The sequence below is a fragment of the Heterocephalus glaber genome, unplaced genomic scaffold (assembly GCF_053883595.1).
Source record: "Heterocephalus glaber isolate CG9 unplaced genomic scaffold, H.glaber_assembly_v1.0 deba00001687, whole genome shotgun sequence".
NCBI lineage: Eukaryota > Metazoa > Chordata > Mammalia > Rodentia > Bathyergidae > Heterocephalus > Heterocephalus glaber.
Window position 1 is genome coordinate 6,905,560 of NW_028258412.1, and position 24,642 is coordinate 6,930,201.

At 47.5% G+C, this 24,642-nt stretch overlaps 1 protein-coding gene and 1 pseudogene across 3 annotated transcripts; one reads left to right on the plus strand and one right to left on the minus strand.

The window, feature by feature from the left end:
• On the minus strand, positions 1 to 24,172 carry LOC147821958 (galactosylceramide sulfotransferase). Of its 3 annotated transcripts, none has more exons than XM_087198542.1 (3): positions 24,011 to 24,172; positions 2,204 to 2,343; positions 1 to 1,382 (listed from the first exon to the last, which is right to left on the minus strand). In XM_087198542.1, the coding sequence occupies exons 2-3, from the start codon at positions 2,332 to 2,334 to the stop codon at positions 242 to 244; spliced, it is 1,272 nt and encodes a 423-aa protein (XP_087054668.1). In that variant the 5' UTR covers positions 2,335 to 2,343; positions 24,011 to 24,172; the 3' UTR covers positions 1 to 241. The 3 variants fall into 3 exon arrangements, with proteins under 3 accessions (XP_087054668.1, XP_087054666.1, XP_087054667.1); XM_087198540.1 differs by lacking the exon at positions 24,011 to 24,172 and adding an exon at positions 16,491 to 16,578; XM_087198541.1 differs by lacking the exon at positions 24,011 to 24,172 and adding an exon at positions 13,598 to 13,696.
• On the plus strand, positions 10,905 to 11,444 carry LOC110348952 (microtubule-associated protein 1 light chain 3 beta pseudogene; annotated as a pseudogene).
• Positions 24,173 to 24,642: the final 470 nt, after the last annotated feature.

A 24,642-nucleotide genomic window follows, 5' to 3' on the forward strand; every position in this document is an offset into this window, starting at 1 on the left:
TTAAGAAAAAGACAACACCAAATTCCTTTACTTTTGAGGTCTCCCCTGCAAGGGAGGAAACATCGGGCAGGGAGTTTAAATTAAAAAATGCTGTAATTAGTCAAATACTGATCTCGATTAGGCCCTCTGTGTGCGCCATGGCCCAATCCTGGCCAGCTATGTCCCCATGAAAGCCCCACCTCACCCTGGGGTCCAGGGTGGCACCTGGAGAGGTCAGGGGAGGCCAGCGCCAGGACGGAGGTTACCACCGCAGAAAGTCCCTAATGAGCTTCCAGAGCTTGGTGACCCAGAGGTTGGCTCCCAGGTCCATCAGGTACTGGATCTCGGGGGTGAGCATGCGACGGCAGAGCTGCTCGTGCCGCCGGCCGATGCTCTTCTTGAGGTTGTAGCCCAGGATGGACTTGGTGCCCAGCGGCTGCCAGGGCTGCATGGCTGAGTCCTGGATGGCGGCCGCGTCCACCGCCTGTCCGCCATCTATGCAGATGCGGCGCATGCGCTCGTTGGCACTGCGCAGGGCGGCCACCTCGTGGGCCATGCGCTCCCGCCCGTAGGCCTCCACTTTGTGCCAGAAACTGGCGTTGAAATGGCGGTAGAGGCGCGCGTCCAGCATGTTCCAGGCCGTGGCGCGGCGGTATAGCTCCCCCGAGAGCCGCGGCACGGGCGAGTCGCGACGTGCGTTGAGCTTGAAGTACAGCACGTCCTCCAGCTCCCAGCACAGCAGGTCCTTCAGCAGCACCAGAGACTCATCAAAGTACTCCTGGAGAAGCACCAGGTGGAAGCGGCGCTCCACCTCCAGGATGTGCTCTTCCACCTGCGGGCTGCTGGGATCCAGGCTGCTGTCGTAGCCCAGGTCAAAGAAGAGCAGGTTGCGGAGGTAGTGGGCGTTGTAGCCATTGGGGTCGTAGTAGCGATCCGGGTCCTGCAAGAACTCTGCCAGCTTGTCCTGGCTCGAGAGCTTCCACGTGAGGGGCACCACGGACCCGAAGTAGTGGAAGGAGGACTCGAAGAGTCGGGCAGGGTCGCGGAGCACGGTGATGAAGGTGGCGTTGGGCGGCACCAGGCCGCGCACCTCGTGGTAGTGGAAGCGCATGTGGTTGCAGATGATGTTGAAGCAGGCTCCGGGCTGGTAATCCTGCACCAGGCTGCGCGCGAAGTAGGCAGGGTAGTCGAAGTCGTTGCGGCCACTGGGGAAGGCAAACTTGAGCCTGTGCTTCTGGCCGAAACGAAACAGGATGTTGAGCAGAGTGCTGCTGGCTGTCTTGTGCGTCTTCATGAACACGAGGTCTCGCCGGGGCTGGCACCCTCCTGACGAGCTGTTGGCAGAGGTCACCAGCTCTGACTCACTAGGGGCCGGGGAGCAGGGTGCTATGTCCTCTGGGGTCCTGTTGAGCACAGAGGAGGGTGGGGGAAGAGTGTGAGGAGCTGCTGGGACCTCAGGACTGGCACCCTGGGCCCCACGATCTAGACATAGGGTACCAGATGGGCCTGAGTCCAGGCTGGAGGCCTGAGCCAGTGATTTGGCTTCTCTGGCCTCAGCTTCCTCATATGTGGAATGGGGGAAAACAACAGGCCCTGTTTGTGGTGTTGGCATGAGGTCAAAGTGAGCTGAGGGACACGGGCTCCTGTCTCATTCCTGGCCTCTGTGTCATCTGTTCACTGTAAAACGGTGCTGGTTTGGACCACCTAAAATTGCATTCTGCAGGCCAAAAATGTTCAGTCGTTGGCAGTCTCCTCCGGTTAAACTTACTATCCCCAACTAAGGCTACAGGATGTGCCCAGTCTGTGCTAAGCGGTCCCGTGAGGAGGCGGGATAGCCTAATGGTTAGGAGCTGGAGCTGCACTCACACGGACCCCAGTTTGAATCCTGGCCCCTGACAACCGAGTGCTCTTAGACAAATCACTCCCCACTAGAGTGGCCCAGCTAGAGCCTTAGACGATAATAATCCAAACCCGGGACATAGGTTTTATGGGATTCTGTCATACCATGAGGCAGGCTCTCTTATCCCCACTTTACAGATGGGCACACCGAGGCCCAGGGTTCTACCCCAAGTTTGGCCCTCAGTAGTAGAATTTCTGTCTGACATAGTATGGTGCACGGCACAGAGTGGCAGCCTATAAAGCAGCTTCAGTCATCAGGGCAGGTGCTTTGATGATTGTGGGGCCTTCCCTACCCCACCTTTTGGTGCCTAATCCCACCACTCACATGGAGGCCAGGCCAGCATGCAGCGGGGGAACAGCATAGGAGTAGAGCAGCAGCAGGAAGCTGGTGAAGACAGCACCCAGCACCAGCCCCTTGGCCATGGACTCCCAGCGCTTCTTTGGCAGTGGTAGCATCTCAGGCACCTGTAGGGCAGCACAGAGTGGGTACGTGTTAGGAAGCTGGAGCTCCAGTCTAGAAGCAGGGACCTGACTTTGCTAGCTCTGTGGACCCCCAGCAGGATCCAGACAGGGACTGAGAGACACTGGAGAGACAGAGAGACAAATACTTGGAAGGAGACAGCCACAGGAATAGAAACACAATGGTGTCAAACAGGTGTGGTGGTGCATTGTTGGGGACCAGGTATGGGGGGAATTATTGGGGGCCAGATGTGCGATTTATGCCCCACAGTCCAGGGCTCATGTAACTTGCTTTAGGAACTGAGAAGTTAATGGAAAAACCATAGGCTTCCTGGCTGTGTGTGAAAACTCACAAGCACAGCACTCCTAAGGCAAGATACATTGGCCCCTGGGCTTAGAAACTCAATTCATTCCTGAGGGCTGGTTGTAACTCAGGTTGTCAAATGAAGGCTCAGGCTCCTCTGCACAGCCTCAAAGTCTCTCTCCTGTGAACAGGCAGACCTCAGTGTCCTTAGAGAGACATGGGCCCGGGATTTATCTATCCCCATACAGGAAAGGATGCTGTAATGTTCCTTCCAGAACTCTTTAAGGGTTAAATCTGTATCTGAGACCATCAGGAAGCACAGGCAGCCAGCATTCGGGTCACTACTCAAGATTTTGGTCTTAAGTTAAAGCTAAAATTCTAGTCATAATCCAAGTTGATCATATGTCGGGCCCATTGAAACTCCAGGGTCCACTGTAATTTCTGCTGAGGTCAATGCAAAAAACACAGGCATCAGGGTAGAAGAAAGAACCTGTTCCCCATTAATCTTGTTCCCTATTACTCATTAGTTACACATTTACTGGCAGTCATTGTTCCATGAAAAGTACACTATCCCTACCCCTGTGCTTTAGGCTTCCCAATAAAAGTTGGTCAACCCAAAGATTGTTGAGTCTGTCCACTAGAGACAGGCTTCTCCCAGTCGCCTTGCGCCTTGAATATTGTCTCTGTTTCTCTTTATACCCCATCTTCCCCCCCTCGCAGGCATCTGAGGGTCTGATCAGCCCCTGGCAATGTACAACTGTAATCCAAGGACTCTGGAAGGCTGAGACACATGTTCATTTTAGCAGCACATATACTAAAATTGGCAGGCTGAGATGGGAGGATCACAAGTTTGGGCCCAGCCTAGGTAATTTAGCAAGACTCTGTATCAAAAAAAAAACACAACAAAACAATAAAGAAGATGTGGTTTTTTAATAAAATGGAGTACTACTCAGCCATAAAGAACAAGAAACGAGAGACATTTATAGCTAAATGGATGCATGTTGAGGCCATCCTCTTAAGTAAAATAGGACACATATGTTTAAATACTGAATAGTTTCTCTAGTGTGAGAACCTGAAAGGTGAAATGGCCTAATAACGTTATTTCTCGGATTGTGTTTCCATCGCGTGTCATATGACTGTATCGAAATTTAAATTAGGGAGAAGTTTGGCTTATGCGGAGTCTGCTAACTAACTGGAGTTTTTTTCCAGATCATTATTTGAGCAATGTTGGTTTTGGGGAACTTTCTGAAACAAATCACATCCTCTGGTGTCTTGTTGGTGCTTGAGATGCTTTTTTAAGTTATAGGGAAAAATGTTTAAGTGCTTTTCAGTTTTGTTTTGGCTGAGTTCTACTGTATTTGAATATTATTGTAGTTTTTTCCCCTTGCATTGTTCTTCTTTGAATGGTTTTAATTTTTTGTATGTGTGTGTGTTTGATAATAAAGTTTTTTTTTTTTTTGGTACCAGGGATCAAACTCAGGAGCTTGCACTTTCGAGGCAGCCGCCAGAACCACTGAGCTAAATCCCCGGCCTGATAAAGTTATTTTTAAAAAGAATGTCTGGGGTTGTAGCTCAGTGGTAAAGCCCTGGCTTCAATCCCCAGTGCCACAAAAACAAATAAATAATTTTACAATTTTAAAAATTAAAAATCAGCTCAATGAGAGGCAGGAAATAGCAGGAGAAGGTACTTGTTCATGGTTCCACTTTAAATTTTATTTTTTTGTGTGTGTGTGTATGTGTTTTTAGTTTTTATTTTTATTAGTACATGTTTGCAATACATAATGATTACATCCATCGTGGGGAGTAGGTACATGTGCATAACACATCTGCATAATTCTTTTTATGCCTCCTTCCCTATTACACATTTTTTTCCCCATTAAATTTATTGGTACATTTTTGGTATAAAATACAGTTACATTCATCATTGGGATCTTGTACCATTACATGAGTCTCTTGCTTCTTATTTTTTTTCCCCTTCCCTTGCCCTCCCTTCACAGCCTCCACCCTTCCCTATTTGCAAAGACCTTGTTTCCATGTTTTTTCCCTTCTCATACTTTTTCCTTTCCCTTTTTTCCCTTCCCCTACCCCTCCCAATTCCCCTGCTCTTTTAGACCTTTTCTTCCTGTTACACAATATCAGTTATATATTTTTAAAATTACAATATTAAGATCTAGGAGACATTACACAGATTTTACAGAATTTAAAAGGATATAGAAAGCATATTACAAAAATCTTTTTTGAAATAAATTTGACAACTTCTAAGAAGTACCTTGGAAGACAAATGAATGAAACTAACTCTGGAGGAAATATAAAATTTGAATAGCACCTATTAAAGAAAGTATATTCCTAGCTTGAAAACCTACCTATATGACAACAGCAGGCTCATATACATTTTAACTGATAAATTATATCAAACAATTAAAGCAGAAAAAAGAAGGAACACTTCTCCCCTCATTTGAGGAACTCAACATTGTGCTAATCCTAAAACTGGATGAAGATAATAGAAGAAAAAAGTATGAACATAGATAGAAATTTGTTTAACAAAACAAACTATTGGAAGTCAGATCTGGCAGGATGGAGAAAGTGGTTTTGTTATAGGGATGGCAGTGTTGGTTCAGCATTGGAAGATCAACCTCCAAAAGTCATCATTTTAACAGAGGAAAGGAAAAAGCCATATGATCCTGTCACTAGTTGGAGAAAAAGTATTGGACTAAATTCCACAGCTGTTCATGGTAAAAGCTATCAGGAGACTAGAAGTAGAACAGAAACTTCTCAACAGATTAAAGACATGTACTCCATACTTCCAGTGAGAATGCCTTATATGAATGGAGAAGATACAATGCTTTCTCCTTAAGGTGGGGAACAAGGGCAGATATGCTTACTTTTTATCTGTCCATTAAACTTTGAAACCTAGTCCCCACCAAAATAGCCTGGCAATAAAATGATACAACTAGGATGGGATTGGCACGGCAGAAGCAAAATCTTCATATGTAGATGAAATGATCATCTACAGAGAAAATACTAAGAAATCTCTAGGAGCCCCTAGAACTTGTACTTGAATTTAACAGGATTAGAAAACACAAGGCATATATAAAAATTCAGGTCTGTGTATACTTGCTATAAATGAAGAATTGGATATTGAAATTTAAAAGTTATGTAGGAGTACAAAGGACCTAGAAAAGTTAAAAACAAAAACAAAAACAGTGTTGGAAGATGTTTAGTACCTAATTTTAAGACTTCTTCTAAAGCTACAGTAATCAAGGCAGTGTTGGTATAAGGAAAGACATATAGATCATTGGAATAAAACAGAGAATCTAGAAATAGAGCCACACATATATGGTCCACTGAGTTTTGAAAGATTATTTCACATTAGCATTTTATAGAATATAAACTCAATTCAAGAGCTGAGGAAGAGATAGTGTTTTCACCAAACGGCACTAGAATACCTGGTGTCCATATATGAAAAATTAACCTCAACCCTTTTTTTTCCATACATGAAAATAACTTGAAGGGATCTATGAACCTAATTAAGAAAGCCTAAAAGTATAGAACTTTAAGAAGAAATTATAAGGGAAAATATTTATGAATTCAGGGTAGGCAAGAACTACCCAGGATAGAAAAAACATGATGTATAAAAGAAAACAATTGATAAATGAGATTCCTTCAAAATTTAGAACTTTAAATGACATCATTAAAATGAAAAGTAGTCCTTAAACAAACCATGTTTACAATGCATATAACCTATGACCAGAATATATAAAGAATTCTTAGAGCTCATTAATAGACAACCCAATTAAAATGTAGACATAAGAAGATGATAAATAGCCAGTATAGCACAAGGAATGGTGTGCAATTCTAGAATCAGAAAAATACTAATCAGTACAATAATAAGATTGAATTATACACTCAGGGAGATGAAGTTAAAAGTTTTAAAAGCCTTGTCATGACTTTTTTTGTTGTTGGATTCTCCCCCTTTGCATTTAATTTGTCACGCCCAATGGATTCATTCTGCTGGCTTTCCTGGGGTTGTGATCCTCATTGTCTTTTCCTAGGGTATTGTCTAAAATTTTTGGAGTGCTGGTTTGGTATTCATGAAGTTCCTGAGGTGCTCTTTATTATGATGAAAGTATCTTATTTCTCCATCAATTTTGAAAGATAGTTTTGCAGGGTACATCAATCTGGGTTGGAGGCTGTTTTCCTTTAGGGCTTGAAATACATCACTCCAAGCTCTTCTTGCCTTGAGGGTTTGCATTGAGAAGTCTGCTGTGATTCTCATGGGCTTTCCTTTGTATGTGATTTGTTTCTTTTCTCTCACTGCTTGTAGAATTTTATTCTTCTGTTGGATTTCTGGAATCCTAACTATTATATGCCTATGTGTAGATTTTTTTTTTTAATTAAGGCTAGCTGGAGTCCTATATGCCTCACTTATCTGTATGTCAAGTTCTTTTCCCCTCCTTGGGAAGTTTTCTGATGTCGCTTCTGTGAACAGATTTTTTTATGTCATCTGCACTCTCTCCTCTTTCTTCATTGACTCCAGTCAGTCTTATGTTATTCTTCTTTGCATCGTCTAGCAGCTGCTGGATTGATTTCTTGTGTTCCCTTAAAATTTTTAAGGCAATTTTTCTTTTCCTCCTCACTAATTGCAATCTCATCTTCTATATGTGAAATTCTATCCTCACATCGGTTCATTCTGCTGTGCAGACTTTTGATGGAGTTTTTAATCTCTTGGAAATCTGTTTGTATCTGTTTTATGGATTTCGGGTTTCCTATGTTGGGATTCCATCATGTTCCTCAGATCCTCTATTTTTTTATCTGTGTCCTCTCTAGATTTATTAATCATGTCTTGCACCATGAGCAAAATCTTTGCTGTTAGCTGAGTAATTATTTCTGATTTCATTTTTCCCAGATCCTCTTTTGTTGACAGTTTAGAGAGTCCAGGTGGTTAAGTATCAGATTGTTCCACCTTGTTTCCCTTTGGGGTTGCTGTAGGTGATCCGGAAGTCTGTTTTTGAGGCTTGTTTATGTGTTTTCTCATTTCCACGGGGGGCGGGACGGGGGTGTGCTTCTGGCACCCACTCGGCTCACCTTCTCTGGCCTAGGAGCTTGGGATGGCAGTGGGGGAGCTTCCTTCTGGGTGCTGGGACCGGCTGAGCTTCTCTGCCCTAGGAGCCTGGGATGGAGGCGGGGCGCTTCCTTCCAGGTTCTGCCATTTTAAATTTTGAACTGGTTAATGAGGACATGAATGTTCATTATTTTATTTTTAGACTTTCTGGGGATTTGTAATGAAACACTTTTCTAAATAAAAAGCAAAAAGAGAGCCACTCCTAGTGCCCTGCATCCTGGGATTTGTAGGGGCAACAGATTGGAAACTGAGGTTCAGAGCTGGGAAGAAGAAAGCTCTGGTCACACAATCAGCCAGGTCTCTTGCACACATCCAGCAGCTAGGGCTGTCCAGCTAACTGCGAATTTCAGGTAAACATGAATAAACATTTTTATTAGTTGCATAAGTCTATCCTAAATATTGAATGGGATATACTTAGAATAAAAATCATTCAACCATGGGCCAGGGATTTAGCTCAGTAGTTCCACAGCCTGCCTCTCGAGCGCAAGGTGCTGAGTTCAATCCCCAGTAACAACAACAACAAAAAAAATCATTCAACCTTCATTTTTAACAGAGCATCTTGGGATTTTTTGTTATTCTTATTAGTTTGTTTATGGGCAGGTTTGGTCTGAATGTGGTAAACTGATCCTCAGGGAACCATGACATGGACTAGAATAGGCCCAGTTCAGGCTGAGGAACAGGAGAGAGTTGAGCCTTGGATTAGGGGAGATCTTTCCATTTTTCCTTAGCTGCAAAGCCAGGGCCTTAAACTTTCCATTCCCAACCCAGCTCACACTCCTGATCCCCGGAGGTTGCAGGAGGTCATGCCTGCTGTCCTGAGAACACACATCATCACTGATGTGTGCATGGCACATCACCACTGTCCCTGTGAACAGCACCCAGGCAGCTGCCTGGGGAAGGAGCCCACGTGCTGTTCCTAAGAGGTTACCCAAGGCACCTACAACTCGGCCCTGAAGAGGCCCTCCAGACCTGTCTGACCAGGTGGCACCAATTTCATAATACATCATCTAGAACGTTGTCCTCACAGGAAAAGACACGTTGGGCCAGGGATTTAGCTCAGTGGTGCCGCTGCCTGCCTTGTAAGCACAAGGTCCCAAGTTTGATCCCCGGTGCCCCCCCCCCCAAAAGCTAAGGAAAAGACACAGAGAAGCAATTTGCAGAGGAAGAAACTACAAGAGAGAATATGACCTCTTCTAAGGAGACAGTGAGATATCCTTGCTCATTCACTCTGCAAGGTGGGCTGGGCTGAGTGTGTGTGGGTGAGGAAGGCTGTTTTCTAAGGGCAGAAACGGAAGAAATTTAGAAATAGTCTCAGTGGCCATCAGCAAGGAACCATGACATGAAGGCCTATTTCCAGAAGGAGTTGTCTGCAGGTGTAAAAAATAAATAAAAACAAAATAAAAGCAGTGCTAACCACACTATGATCTATTTGGGTTTTTATTTTGTTTTGTTTTGTTTTTTTGGTACCAGGGATCGAACTCGGGACCTTGGGCTTTTGAGGCAGGCGGCAGCACCACTGAGCTAAATCCCTGGCCCCACATTATGATCTGTTTGTTTGAAAAAAGAAAGTTCGGGAACCAAAATGTACCACTCCCCCCAATCCATGTATGTATGTAGATAAATACACATGTAGGCCCAGAAAAAAAGCAACGGGAGGGCAGTATAGATTGAGTGTGTTTTATCCTCAGTGCCTCAGATCAGAGAAATTTGGGATTTGGGGAATTTGAGATTTGGGATTTTGGAGTGTTTACATATGTATAATGAGGGTTTTTTTGTGTTTTTTTTTTGAGACAGTGTCTCACTATGCAGTTTAGGGTAACCTTGAACTCACTATGTAGCCCACGCTGGCCTTGAACTTGTGATGATCCTCCTACCTCGGCCTCCTGAGTACTAGGATTACAGGTGTGTGCCACCATGCCCAGTGAGGTATTTTAGCAATAGGACCCAGATCTAAACAGGAAATTCACTTATGTTTAATATATCTTTTACACATAACCTACAGATAATTTTATACAATATTTTTAGTGTGCCTATGGTTTTTTGTTTTTGATTTTGTACTGGGGATCAAACTCAGGACCTTTCGCTTGCCAGGCAGGCGTTGGCCCCACTGAGCTAAATCCCTGGCCCAAGTGTGCTTATGTTTTGACTCACATGAAGTCAGATGTGGAATTTTCCACCTGCACCATCGTGCTGGGCTCAAAAGGTTTCAGATTTTGGAGTATTTTAGATTTCAGATTTTTGAATTGGGGATACTCAACCCACATTCTACATGTCAGCAGTGCTAACCTCTGTAGAGCTGGGGGGACAGGTATATAAGGGAATATTCCTCAAAATTATGTATTTTTATAATGGTTGCTTTCTTTAAAGAGGGATATAAAAGGCATGAGTAGAATATACAGTGAATATTTAAATTAAAAGTTTTATTACAGCACCGCACCTGCCTCACAAGCACAAGGTCCTGAGTTTGATCCCTGGTACCAAAAAAATTTTTTTATTACAGTAAACAACACATTGCCACCAGGGATTTAGCTCGGTGGTTCCACTACCTGGCTCGAAAACGTAAGGTCCCGAGTTTGATCCCCAGTACCAAAAAAAAACAAAACACATCGCCATTGATCCCCCTCAAAATATTCCTCCTTCTCTTCAAAAACACTTATTCCATCATTCTTGACCTTTTCTGAAGCAATTCTGGAAGTTCTTTTTCATAATCTTTATGAGGTATGAGTTTTTAAAAATATCGTGAATGTTGCTGCTGAGTGCCATCCAATGGAGAGGAAGGGTCATAAAAACTAATTATAGGGGGCCGGAGATTTAGCTCAGTAGTTCCACCACCTGCCTCGAAAGTGCAAGGTCCCAAGTTCGATCCCTGGTACCAAAAAACAAAACAAAACAAAAAAACTAATTATAGGGCCAAGGATTTAGCTCTGGTTCTGCCACCTGCCTTGCAAGTTCAAGGTCCCGAGTTCGATCTCCAGTACCAAAAAACCCCCAAAAAACTAATTACAGTGTGTCCTCATCCAACTTAATCACGGGATCTGACACTATGAGACTTCTGTTTCATCCCCAAAGCCAAAATTACCATGAAAAGTAAATCTTTTGAATCATTTCATGACCTCAAGGCAGCCACAAGAGTGCAGCTAAAGACACTCACAAAGAGGACTTTCAAGACTGCTTCAGAAAGTGGCAAGAGAGATTCTGTGCCACTGCTGTCCCCAGGACCTCGTGCCCAGTGCTGTCAGAGAAGACTTCAAGCAACACCACACCTTTGAACAAAGAGTAGAAGATTTCTGATTCATCTGGGAGCAGCATCCCACCAATGACCTGGTGATCATAGAACGGCCCAAGGGTGAGAAGCAGCTGCCCATCCTGGGTAATACTAAGATCCTCATTCCTGACTATGTCAACACAAGTGAGCTCATCAAGATCATCAGGAGGTGCTTAAGCTCAGCGCTAACCAAGCTGTCTTCTCCTTGGTGAACAGACACAGCAAGGCAAGCCTGTCTGTGCTGATCTCAGAAGTGTATGACAGCCAGAAGGGTAAAGATGGATTCCTGTGTGTGGTGTACACCTCACAGGAGACATTTGGAATGTATGTCTAGAACAACGCATCTGAAGTTTTTTTCAGCTCTTAGCAAGGTAAGAAAGGAATGTTGCCAACTGAGATTGATCAGCTCAACTAGTCACAGGTTGTCAGAATAGTCCTGTTCCGATCTGGAAATTTTAGAAAGCGGGTTTTGTATTTCATGCAGAAAAACTGAGCTCTAAATGAGAATACTCAGCTTTGGAAAGCTATATTATTTAAACTTGACTGTCTTATTTACAAAGTTTAGAAGTTTGGCCAGGGTTGGGTGGCATCTGCCTGTAATCCCAGCACTGGGTAAGCTGAGACAGGAGGATCACCCCTGGAATACATAATGAGTTCAAGGCCAGCCTGAACTACTTAATGAGACCCTGTCTGAAAACAACAACAAAAAACCCCAAACAAACAAAAAGTTTAGAAGTTTAAAAATAAAATACTTTGCATCCTAAGTTGCCAATAAAACAAACCTTCAGTTATTTTAATGCTTTTTTTCTCCTACTAGGAACTTGCAATTATAGCAGCAATTTAACTTCAACGCATTTGAAACCCCCAAGTCTCTTCCCCAGGCTGGCAGAGTCTGTGCCTTTTATATAACAGTTTCTGTCCAATTAGAGAAAGCTCCCTTAAGGGGGCCTCTGAGCCCAAGTTGTGGAGCAGAACCCCCAATGCATTTGCCTTTGCACAGAACAGGGCCGGGGGGCAAGGAGGGTACAGGAAAGCAGTTCCAGGGCACCCTACTAGCGCTGAGAGCTCTCACTTGGTCTCTTCTCTAGACAGCTACACACAGGAAAGCATGGCTCCACAGGGAAGAGAAAACTTGAATAGTGTATAATTTTGGCCTAGTCTCTTAAAAGGCAGCAGAGAAAGTGGCATTTCTTCCGTTTTGGATTTTCTCAGGTCCAAGGCTTCAAACTGGCTCCCTGCTGAGCCCTTGCTTGGGAGTGTCACAGAAAGGTCATAGTTTCGCCACTATGGAGCAGGCCAGTCAGTGCCTGTGTTTAGCTGTCTGGAGCCACTGTCCATGTATCTGAGGGAGAAGCAACTGTGGCCGCAGCTGGGTGCTGGGCTCTGAGTCACAGGACGCCCCTCCCGCTCTGTACGTGTCGGTCCCCAGCACTACCTTTTTTTTTTTGGTATGGGGGATCGAACTCGGCACCTTGCGCTTGCTTGCGAGGCAGGTGCCAGAACCACTGAGCTAAATCCCTTGCACCCCAACTGCTTTTAACATGTGTACGTTTACATTTTGTAAACTCTCCATTGGCCTGTCTCCTTTAGATAACATTCCTATAATACTGCTTTTTTTTTTTTTTTAGACAGGGTCTTGCTCTGTAGTTCAGGTTATCCTTGAGCTCACTATGTAGCTGAGACTGGACTTGAACTCACTGCAATCCTCCTGCCTCAGCCTCCTGAGTGCTGGGACAACAGGTGTGTGCCACCACACCTGGCTATAATATTGCTTTTTAAACAACAAATACCAAGCTGAGAGAGTTGATGTTTATTTATAGGATCTTTAAAACAAGTGCATTTTTAACTCAGGAAATGCATTAAAGCTTATCTAAAACTGTTTTTCAAAAAAAAAAAGAAAAAAGAAAGTGGCAAGAATGATGACATAAGTATGTTCCAAGTGAGGGGTATTTTGAAGGAAATTAATGGCGCTGTGTCCTTTACAGTAATACATATTTTTAAAAATGTAAACATTCACCATATTTTTCAATCACACCTCTTTTTTTCTTAATCAAAAAAGGCAATATACTGCATTTAGCATATTTAAATAATAAAACACAGAGCTTGCCAGGTGGGGTAAATCAGCCAGGAGAGGTCTTAGGAGGAGGGAGGTCAGGCTCTGGATCCCTCAGGCCTGTGCTTCCATCCAGCACTGTGACTTCACACAAGCCAGGGACCCCCTTGGAGTGGTTTTCTCATTGGTACAATAGAGAAGCCAGGAGCCCCCCACCACCCTTGCTGCAGCCTTGGCAGCCTTCCCAAGGTGGGTTAGGCATACTGACCACATCTTTCCTGAGCCTTTGAGGGTCTGCCCTGAACGAACAGTGGTCACTGGGTCACTCACTGAGCACAAGCATGTCCCAGGCCTCAAGGGTCCCAGTCAGCCACCTTCCTGCTCTCCAGGGGTCCAGTGGGAGCAGAACAGAGCCCTAAACAGGTTGGAGCCTCTGACTGAAGCTCAGAAGCAGGTCCAGGGCTCAGTTTCTCTGCCTCTAAAATGGGGGAAGGCTGCCCCAGCAGCCCCACTCACCAGGGTACTTTCTGGAACTCTGAGAGGCTGCAATGATGGAGGCCTCAGGTGGAGGACCAGCAGCAGGGGGCAGACCAGCCTCCCTCAACTGCCAATCAGGCTCCACCTAGCTTTGCCCAGGACAAGGCCCCACCCCCTCATCTCTGGTTCCTGCATTCATTCCTTCATGCTCCGTTTTGGCTTTCTCAAATCTCACCAGGCCCCTGCCAGAGCTGAGCCCTGTCTGCTGCTGATTTTTAGGCCATTCTACACACTGATTCATTCTCTCTCTTTCTCTTTCTCTCTCTGTCTCTCTCTCCTTTCACCTTTCATTTTGCAGCACTGGAGATTAAACTCAGGGCCTTTACACTGAGCTATATCCCCAACCCTTTTTTTTTTTTTTGATACTGGGGATCAAACTCAGGACCTTGCACTGGTGAGGCAGGTGGCGGCACCACTGAGCTAAATCCCCGGCCCTCCCCAACCCTTTTTAATTTTTTTTTTTTTAATTTTGAGATAAGTCTCAATAAATCACTAGTTGCCAAGGCTGGGCTCGAACTTGCAATCTTCTTGCCTCTGATTCCACTCTTGAGCCCCTGTTAGGAGCCAGCCCATGCAGGGATGTCTCCAAAGTATATAACTGTCTCCACTCTGCTACTACTCAGTGGATGCCTCTCCACCTCACGGTCACTCCATTTCACAGATGGGAACACTGAGGATCATGTACTTGCTCAGGGTCACTCAGCGAACCAGGGGCTGTGCAGGAATTTGAACCCAGGTCTGTGGACCTATAACATGGAGCTTCTTGCTTTGTCCATGGCAGCCCTGGCTGGTGCACACCACACTCACCCCAAGCCCATGGAAAAGAAGATGTGGCTGGCAGCAAAGCCACTGCAGAAGGCAGAGGCATGGCAGGAGCTCTGTCCAAGGAGTATAGCAGGGTCTGGCCTCTATGGGCTGAGCCTGCAGCCAGATTAGGGGGAGGGGAAGCAGGGGGGGCTTGTGGCTGTTCCTCTTTTGCTGGCCACCTGGGATGTCTAAGGCTGGTCATTCCCTCCCTGCCTGGTCTCTGAAAATTTGGGCACAAAGGTCATCCTCTCTGAGCCTCAGTGTGTACAGTGTACACATTAATAGCATCAGGGCATACAGGATCTGTTACGTGATCCTTTGGGATCACAGGCAGAGCCTCTGGGTAAACTGAGGCCCAGAGAGCAGCTGTGGCATCTAGGAACCTGGCTTGAAGGAGAAAGGCCCCAAGACTGTAAAATTTTAACAAGAGAATACACACCCAGAATGTGATGAATAATGAATATGCATTAATTATTAATAGTGATAATCATTATCATTACTATGGACCAGGCCCGGTTTAGGTCACACTTGAGTGTGCGGAAGTGGAAGTGTCTCCTCTGTACCCAGCAGCAAGCAAGCTGACAGTGACTCACTCCTGAGCGCTCCGAGCCTGGTACCTGGTAAATGTTTGGTGGCAGAATCCATGAACCACAGCGTGATGATGGGACCATGGTCCAGGCAGCCAGCCAGAGAGCCACATAGAAGATAGGCCATGAGGTTGACATAGACATATAGGCAGAAATCATGCTTGTGAGCCATATGTACATAAAAGCTCCATGGAAAGAGCTTACCATGGAGTCACAGATCTGATAGCCATCTGTGTATAAGAGCACAAGTATGCAAGTCAGGCATATAAGAGCCCTACAAAGCCATCACTTTGGGACCAGGTCTTGGTTTTAAACCCCAGCTCTGCTGTGCCCTAGGCAAGGCCGTGCCCCTTTCTGAGCCTCCACTTCTTGTCCAAAATAATACTAACTTTCCCGCCATCACAGGCTGCTGTTGTGGTTTATATCCAGTTGTCGTCCCAAAGCCTCATACAATCAAGGTGAGGCTTTTGGGAGGTGACTGGGTCATGGGAGTATGATACTCCTCGGTGGATTAATTCACTAATGTCTTTCTAGCTAAATATGTTGTTGGGAGGTAAAGCTTGGTCGAAGGAGGTGGGTCACTGGGGGCACGTCCTGGAAGGGTTTGTCTCCCTCCCTCCTCCCTTGATCTCTCTCTCTGTTTCCTGCCACCATGCCATGAGCGCTTTCTCCTCTGCCATGCCCCTCTGCCATGCCACCCTGCCTTGGAGCCAGCTAGCTATGGACTGAAACTGCTACAAACTATGAGCCAAAATAAACCTTTCCTCCTTGGAGTTGTAAGTATTAGGTATTGTGTCTCGGTGACAAGAAAGTAACTAACACAGGGGGTATATGGATCCTCTGCATTCCACAAGGATGTGCTCAATACAGGGCTGGCACAGTGAAGACACTTGCTGAGTGTGGCCTGCCACCATCATTATTATTACCCTCCCTGAGTCCCGTCCCTGGCCCCACTGAGGTATGTGCCCACTGGTGTGGGCTTGTGGGCAGCTAATGGCCCCAAGTTCAAGGCCTGGGGTTCAAGAACAGTCTCATCGCAGCCGGAGCCTCATGGTCTCCAGGCTGGAAGGCAGAGAGGCAAGAAGACTGCAGAGAGAGCAGGGGTACTTTCAAGGTCACACAGCACAGAAGCATCAGACAGGACTAGAACTTGAGTCTCTTGCCTCCTCTCCCTGCAGTGGTGACAAACCCAGGCACTCAGGATAGATGGTCTCCTTGCCAACCTCCCCACCTATGCCAGCCCTTGTGTATTACCCCAGCCATGTCTGCCTCTCTCCATGCAGGTGAATGGTGGCGGGCCAGCCCCAGCCATTGCCACTCCCCTCTCCAGCTGAGACCCTCCAGGGAAGGAAGGAGGAACAGGACTCATCCTCCACATCTGGCACACAGGGAAACTGAGCCCAGGATGGTAAACCTTCCAGCCTAGAATGTTGCCACCAGGGCCAACCCCTGTGAGGGGACAGGGGAGACACACTCACCTCAAGTTATGACTGGCTTCCCTTTCTTTTCCCAGCCTGAACCACATCCGAATCCCAGGCTGCCTCTGCAGTCACTGGGAGATGGGAATTCTCCAATGACACCCAACAGCAGGCTTGCTGCCTCCCTCCCTCTCAAGTACATGTGAATATTTATGAGCTCCCTCCCTGGGGATAGAATGTGGCATGCCCCAGCACCTTTCTGGAGGTGCCCTGGCCCTCTGCCCTTCCCCTGCTGGACACCTCCCACAGTCCCCACCTCTCTCTGGACCCCAGTGTGGTCAGGTAGCTCTTTCATTCGAGGGCTCAGCAAAGTTTCAGGTGCCCTTGAGCCAAGGACAGAGCAACTGCAGAGCCTTGCAGAGCCCAAGACAGGCTTGAAGGCTGAGAGAGAGAGAGAGAGAGAGAGAGAGACAGGGAGGCAGGAGACTGCTTAATCGATCCACGGCACCTCATTCATGTCTTGTGGCTGCCCTGTGCACCGAGCACCTCTGTCAGCCCACTACCCAGGGAAGAAACCAAGGCTCAGGTAGGTAAAGGTCACACAGCTAACAGAGTACAGACAATGCCAGAGTAGAAAATCAGACTCGCCACATTCCAGGGCTTTAAAATGTTGAGAAACAAGCAGATGTCAAAGTTTATCCTAAATCTGCATGGGCCCTGAAGACTTAGCAACTCCTTGGGCCTGGAAGTCTTCTGGGAGCATCAGACCAGGACTGGGGGATGAGTCTGGGTGAGATTTCATTGTCAAAGCCCTAGTTCTTCATCAGAGAGAACCCAACTTCCATGCTGCACAGCGCTTGGCTGTTTTGGATGAGGGGTGGGGACATATGGGCATCCTGCACCAGCTCTTCAGTATTGGGGCTGATTAGAGATGTTGGCCTTTCCTGGGGCTTTGGCAGGCAGCATGACCCATCCCTAAATCCCCATGACCCTCAGGCTCAGCCTGAGTAATCTCAGCTTCAGGTCTGCTTTTTCTTGGCTTTGTTCCTGGACAGAAGGACTCCTTGCGTACAGGAAGACCTTCTCCATCTTCCCATTAGTGCCAACCCCCAGAACCCTATCATGGCCCAGGCAGAAGGCTCTAGAGGCTCTGGGGCCACCACTAATTAATAATAGCTATTGTTTTGACCATCATTCATCACCACTGAGCATTCTCAAAAGTTAAGCAGCTCCCAGCTCCTCCCAGGGAACTGCAGGCATCCAAAACTTGCTCTGAGCTTCTCTTCCCCCAAAGCCCACCAATCCTAAGAGCAGCCCCAAGCATCCATCAAATACCAGAGCTAAAACTGCCATGGGGAAAGCCCTGATTGCCAATCTCTCTGAGTGCTGGAAGTGGATTTGGGACATGCTTTGGAGTTGTCTTTTCTTTTCTAACATCCATTGGCTTTTCTGCCTTCTGGGCTTAGCTGGCTTTGTGGGAGTGAATCAGGGCAGAGTGGCCTCCAACAGTAACAGTGGCTTATAAGCATGAATTTGGAACAAAGCAGCATTCAGTCCTGTGCTTGCGACTTGCTGTATCATGCATGCACCCTCCTACTCCATGCTGGGGACCTGCTACATCCTCATTTTATATGATAAAATAAAATGGTATTATGACTCTCCAGCAAGAGGTGAGAGGGTGGCCAGGATGAGAAGGAAAGAGCTAAATGAGGCCAACATTTCCAGAGCAGGGAGGCTTGATGCCAGAAATGTGCCCCCAGCCTTGCCAAGAGAGTCTCTTTCCAGGGGACACCATGTTCGGCTGGAAAAAAAAAAATGAATGAAGAGTACAGGTTCTTTGAAAATAAATTTTAAAAAAACAAAGTATAGGGGCCAGGGATTTAGCTTAGTTCTACCACCTGCCTCGAAAGCGCAAGGTCCCAAGTTCGATCCCTGGTACCAAAAAAACACAAAGTATAAAGAGGGCAATAAAAAGAGTCCCCACCCCTAAAAGTCACTATCATTAAGGTTTTGGTTCCCACTTCCTTACATCTTTTTCTATCTATAGATCCATATAGCCAGCCTGGAGAAAGAATGGAAGTAGTATCGGGGAGGCTTCCTGGAAGAGGAGGCTCCCGTAGCAGAAGCTGCTATGTATTCTACAGTTTTCAAAGGCAGTTCCCTTTCCTCATTGGCTACAGAGCTAGACTACATTTCCCACCCTCCCTTGCAGCATAGTGTCTTTATTTGACTGAATTCTGGCCAAGGGGATGTGAGCAGAATGACAGCTGATGAGCTTAAGTGGAGGGACCTTCTCCTTTCCCCTTAGCATGTTGAATGGGCCAGTCCTCAAGGACCTGGAAGTGGGAAGAGCCATGAGATGGGAGGAGCCCGGAATGCCTATCAAACACTCATTGAATTTCAAGAAAATGGAAGGTAAACTGATTTTGTGTTAAGGCTTGGAACTTGGGGTTTCTCTGTTACAGCAGTGAGTATTAACACCTGGCTCCGATGTTTTCTCTTCTGGAGTAGGCCTTAACCAAAGTTTCCTCCATCATAGCTGCCTGCTGTCAGTCTCCCCCTAGGGCTGTGAGCCCTGTGGCCCCTGGCCCAGGCATCATGTACACTAGTGCAGGGGATAGCGGAGGCCCTCAGTAAATGACTGTTAATATGGAATAAGCCAAGTGGAGGGAAAAGGCCCAGGACAACTGAGAAACTACAATGGTTCATCCTGGCTGGACTGTCTAGTATGTGTGCTTGTAAGAGGCTGGTGGGCAGAGGTGGAACCCCAACAGAAGGCCAAGGCAAGAGGGACTTGCTAGAGTCTAGGGAAGCATGCTGACCTGAATCCAGTGGGTGTTGGGGAGCCCTGGGAAAGTCTTCAGCAGAAAGGTGAGAAGATAAGGCTTCTGAGTGGCAGATGGACTGTAGGGGTGGGAAAGAAGAGGAGAAACAGGCAGAATCCAATGGCAGTTGTTACAGCTGCCCAGGTGTCAGATGACCTGGACCAAGGAGAAGGTGAGGATGCACTGAAACCATTTGTATGCCATGGCATACACAGCAATTTGGTTGGTAACGGGATAGAGCTAGACCATGAGCTGGGGAGCCTGACAGACAGGAAGGTTTAGTGTTGGGATGGAACAGGCAATGTGGGGTTCCATTAGGACACAGAGTCTGCGGTATATGGGGTGTTCATAGACCGTCCAAAAAGCAGTGAGGTCCCCTGCCTAAGTACAGGTGGAAACTGAGGCCACAGGAGTACATGGAGTCATCAGAAAAAAGGGTGAGAAAGAGCCCCGAAGGAGAGAAAGCGGTCGGCCAGGGCCTCCAAAGCCATTGCTTGCATCACAGTCTGTGGCACAGCTGCTTCCCGGCGAACCACTCCCGGATGAACCCACATCCACAGCGCTGGCTCCAGGTACACAGATGGGGCAGGGCTGTGGCAGACAAAGTAGGGAGTGAGGCTATCTCAGGGATGCTGCCTGTAGTGGAGGGGATTCTTATGGGAACCCAAGAGGAGGCTTAAGGAGTGGAGCACAAAGGGGGCTGAAAGTGTAGCTCAGTAGTAGAACATTTACTTAGCATGTGTGAGTGCCTGGGTTCAATCTCAAGCATGCAAAAAAAAAAAAATGGAGCAAGAAGATTCTGCCAACAATGTTTAGAGTGAAAATTTGGAAGCAACCGTCAGAGTTTAGCAGTAGTGGATCTCAGGCCCAGCAATGTCACTTGTGGGAGTATATTCCAAGACGATATCTAACAACCGATCTGAGATGAGCACACCGAAGTGGTCATTGCAGTATGATTTTAGCTCTTCCCATGCTCACAGAGCCTTTATCTCTCTCTCTCTTTTTTTTCCAGTACTGGGGATCAAACTCAAGACCTTGCATTTGCCAGGCAGGCACAGCACCACTGAGCTATATATCTCCAGCCCCTTTATCTTCATTTTGTACATGAAGAAACTGAAGTTAAAGAGTTGCCTAATATTAAGCCCAATTATACAATATGTACGGAAAGAACTTATATTGAGCAAAGCTCAACATTTATACTTGAGTAAAAGGGTCTGAAAAGACACCTGAATGTAAACTATACTTTCCTGGGGATTAGGGCCATTGACTTTCTCCATAATACATTTTGATTTTATAATTACATCTATATCTATATATTTCACATATTTTATATATTTTATTACACATATATATTTCATACATATGTTTTTAATACATACATATACAAGAGACTGCATTACTTGGAAGAAATTTATTTTTTTGTTGACATTTTGATTTTTTGTTGGTTTTTATTTAAAAAAATTTTTATTAGTACATGTTTGCGATACATTAATAAAAGTACATTCACTGTGAGGAGTTGGTACATGTACAAACACACCTTTTTTTTTTTGCCAGTAACCTGCAAAACATTTTAAAATAAAGGTATTTCCATTTTGAAAATCTACAGCCTGGCTGGAGGAGAGAAAAGCAGCTCATCTGAGCCAAGTCCCATCTCACTGTGTGGCTGAGGGAGGCAAACTGCCCTCTCTGAACTTCAGTGTCCTAAGTGAGGAAGGGGTAGCAGATGCCTGGCACAGAGCTAGGAAGTGAGTGAGGGCTGCATAGCTGAGAGCAGATGGGAGAGGCTGCGCCACCCTCCAGGAGTGACTTGCAAGAACCTAGAAGCTTCTTCCCTCTGAGCCCCTCTGGGGTGTGGTGCTGGAGCAGAGATGGGAGGACTGCTCAGCAGAGTTTCAGCTTACTGGCCCACCTCCAAACTGTCAGCCTGACATCTCGCTCCTACTCTCTGGTCTTTTGGCTGGAGGCATGGATGCCAAGGGGTACCGGGGCCACTGAGAGAATGCAATGTTCTTAGAAGAGCACACCTATGACTCACACCTATGACCAACAGACCCTCCCAGGGCAGTTTGCTGGCCCCATGTGACAGATGGGGAAACTGAGGCTCAGTAACTTGTGAAAGCACCAAATGACAAAGCCAGAACTAAGAGCAAGCTCTTTCTGCTATACTGCCTTGACCAGGTAAAAGTCACCGTTCCTCATGGCAGATCTGAGTGGTCCCAAAGCAGCTCTAAAGGGGGTTGAGTGGTGATCACAGAGCCAACACTTTTGTCTTTATTAGCTCCCAAAATACTGAGAACTCCAGGGACGAGTTGTAGGAGTTGTATAGGAGTTGTAGTTTCATTCTCTATTTAAAATGTCTGAAATATTTTTTAAAGGATGACTATGCACTCATTTACACGAGGACATATAATAGGTTTTGCAAAGGGTGCTGAACACTTGTTATACATGATGCACACCCACTTCCTCTCTATTGTTGGACTTTCTGAGTTACGTGGACTACAAATCCACCTCCATTTCCAAGCTGGGTGACCTTGGGCAAGTGACTTCTCCTACTTGAGCCCCAGTCGCCTAAAAAAATGGAGGTACAGCCATGCTCTTAGTCTTGCTGGGAGAAACCATGGCGTGAGGTACGCAGAGCCCTTTGCCTTTGTATGCCTGGCATACAGTGTTGGCACATCTGGTTATTATCATGATCCTTCTGGATCTTTCTAGATCCCACCTGGCAGAGGAAGCAGGATCTGTCAGTGCAGACACCTGGAAGGCCATCTTCCCACGCTTCAGACTCAGGCTGCCCAATTCTCATATTCTACATCCAACAAAACTCAGGCACAGATGGGAATAGACTAACCCCAGGTGCCACAGCAGGGAGGGATATTGCTGGGGACCTTAACTCTGCCTTAGAACAGCCACATGGAGGCCAGGGATTTAGCTCAGTGGTTTTGCCGCCTGCTGCACAAGTGCAAGGACCTGAGTTTGATCTCCGGTACCAAAAAAAAAGAACAGCCACATGGAAAAGCAGGTTTCTCTGGATGTACTTTTTTTTTTTTGTACCAGGGAATGAACTCAGGACCTTGAGCTTGCATGGCAGGCACCAGAACCACTGAGCTAAATCCCCGGCTGGATGTACTTTCATTACCACTTACCTGGTGATTCCATCAGTCCCCCGTCAGGAGACTTCACAAGCACCTCTGTCTGGAGTAGTGTGGGGCTCCTAAAAAGGGTCACCCATATTCCTCCATCAGAGCAAAGCAAGAAGTCCTTCCATAGCCTATGACCAGGGCCAGGAAACTATTTGAGCATCGTTCCCCAGGTTAATCATTGCCTCCCTCACTGGTGGCACACTCAGTCCCTCAGAGCCCAGCAGGAGCTATATGGGACACAGTTCTTTCATGCTGGATGACTAGAGGACAGTGAGGGAAAGGGAAGGCAGGCATTCTTTGTCTACATGTGCCTGAGCAAGAAGCAAGGAATCAAGTAAGCTTGAGGTGGCAGCTGGGAACAGGGCTCTGTTGTCTCTGCTCCCAGGGTAACAGCCTGCCCACCACCGAGTGTCAGGCAGAGCTGGGAGCCAGGGAGGCCAGAGGGAGGGGTCTGGGGCAGCCCAGGCAGATCCAAGAGGCGAGGACCCCATGGGGCAGGAAGGGCCTGGGTAGGGCATGAGGTCCTGAAGTAGGGTCCCAGGCAAGGCTCCTGTGATTTGGAATCAACCCACCCACCTCTGACCTTTGTGACCTTGGTCAAGTCACTGAATCTCCCTGAGCCTCAGGTTACCCCTCTGGATAATGGGGATAAGCAGTAATGGTCCCTTGCAGGGCAAGGTGCAGAGCAGCTTAGAGGCTGCTCTGGCCCAGGTGTGCCTGAGGTGTGCTTCCTGTGTGGCCTTGGACAAGCCTCATCTTCTCTGGGCCTCAGATCACCTCAGTAGAGAAACTGAACCCTAACTGAACTCCTAACTGAACCTTCCTCCACTCCTCTCTCCTCCTAAGGCTTTCCATGGCACCAGTCACGGTGGCAATCCCAGAGATCAGGTGTCAGGCCTGTGGCCCTCTTTCCCTCTCTCCCTCCCCCTGGTGTCAGTTACAGCAGCCAGATGTGGGCCCATCACCTCTCCTTCTCTGCGAGCTGGGGAGGAGGGGTCCCCAGTGGAAAGGGCACACAGTTGTGCTCTGTGTTGTTACCAAAGCTCTGGCCTGGAACCCTACAAGCACACGAAGCTGGACCCCCAAACCGGACACTGACCCAGGACACTGAAGTGTAGGATTTCAGGTGGGACCCCTCCTGGGCACTAGACTTTGTCCCATACCCAAAAGCCTCTCCTCAGTGGCCTTCCCCCCACGGGGCCTTCCTCAAACAGAGGGACTGGTCCCTTACCACGGCCCCCAGTCCCTGCTCTGAAAGACCCTGTGGAGAGGGATGGTAGGGAAAGGAGCTCCCTGCCCCCTTTCACTACTGCTCAGCCTCTGCCCAAGATTAATCATTAACAGACTCACAGCTCCAGCCCAGCCAGCAACCTGCCTTAGCCCCACCCTCCAAACCTCTGGGGACTAGGGGCACCGGGAAAAATCCAAGGCAGGACCAGCATCAACCTGTGCCCTCCCTGCTGCCACCCCGGGCGCAGGGATGCTGTACACGCATCTCTCAGACAGCAGGCCACAAGTAGAGCCCCTTTGGCCACTGAGGCGGTGTGGGCGGGGCCCTCAAGAAGTAGACTGAGTCGACACAAGCCAACAGTGAGTGCTGGCCCCCGGGACATACCTTGGCCTGGTTCTCCGCGGGCTCAGCGTGGCTGGCTCGGGGTGGGCGTGCCGCCCGGGCGCTCGCTCACTCACTGGGCGGCGGGGTGCACCCGCCGGGCCTCCGCGGTCCTCCAGGCTTGGTCCATGTTCCTGCCCCTCTGCCGCAGCCACAGCGGCCTCCTTGCAGGCTGTCGCTCCCGGCCAGGTGCGGTCAGCAGCCCAGCCCAACCCCCTGCGCTTCGGCCAATGGGCGCTCCAGGCCCTGGTCCCCTCCCGCCTAGTCCTGGCTCCTGCACGCCCGCCCAGAGGCACAGAAGCCGCATTCAGCGAGCAGGGGCACACAAACTCGCCCCCGCCGTCAGCCCAACAAGGCCCATTTGTCTGGACGCGCCAACGGGACCATTGTCCTGTGGGCGGCCCTTTGGCTCAGCGGAGCCCCCAGCCCCAGAGGGGACTGGAGAATGCTTGCAGCTTGATGGTGGTACCCTGGGCCTGACAGTGATGGAAGATTAGTTGCTTTTTATTGGGGGACTGGTGCCCTCAAGATCCAATGGAAGGTCTGACCTGCTCTAGTCTGTGTAAATAGACCGGGATACATTTCTGGAAAGAAAGGCAGGGGCTGGGTTGGGGTAGAGGTGTTGGTGAGGGGCA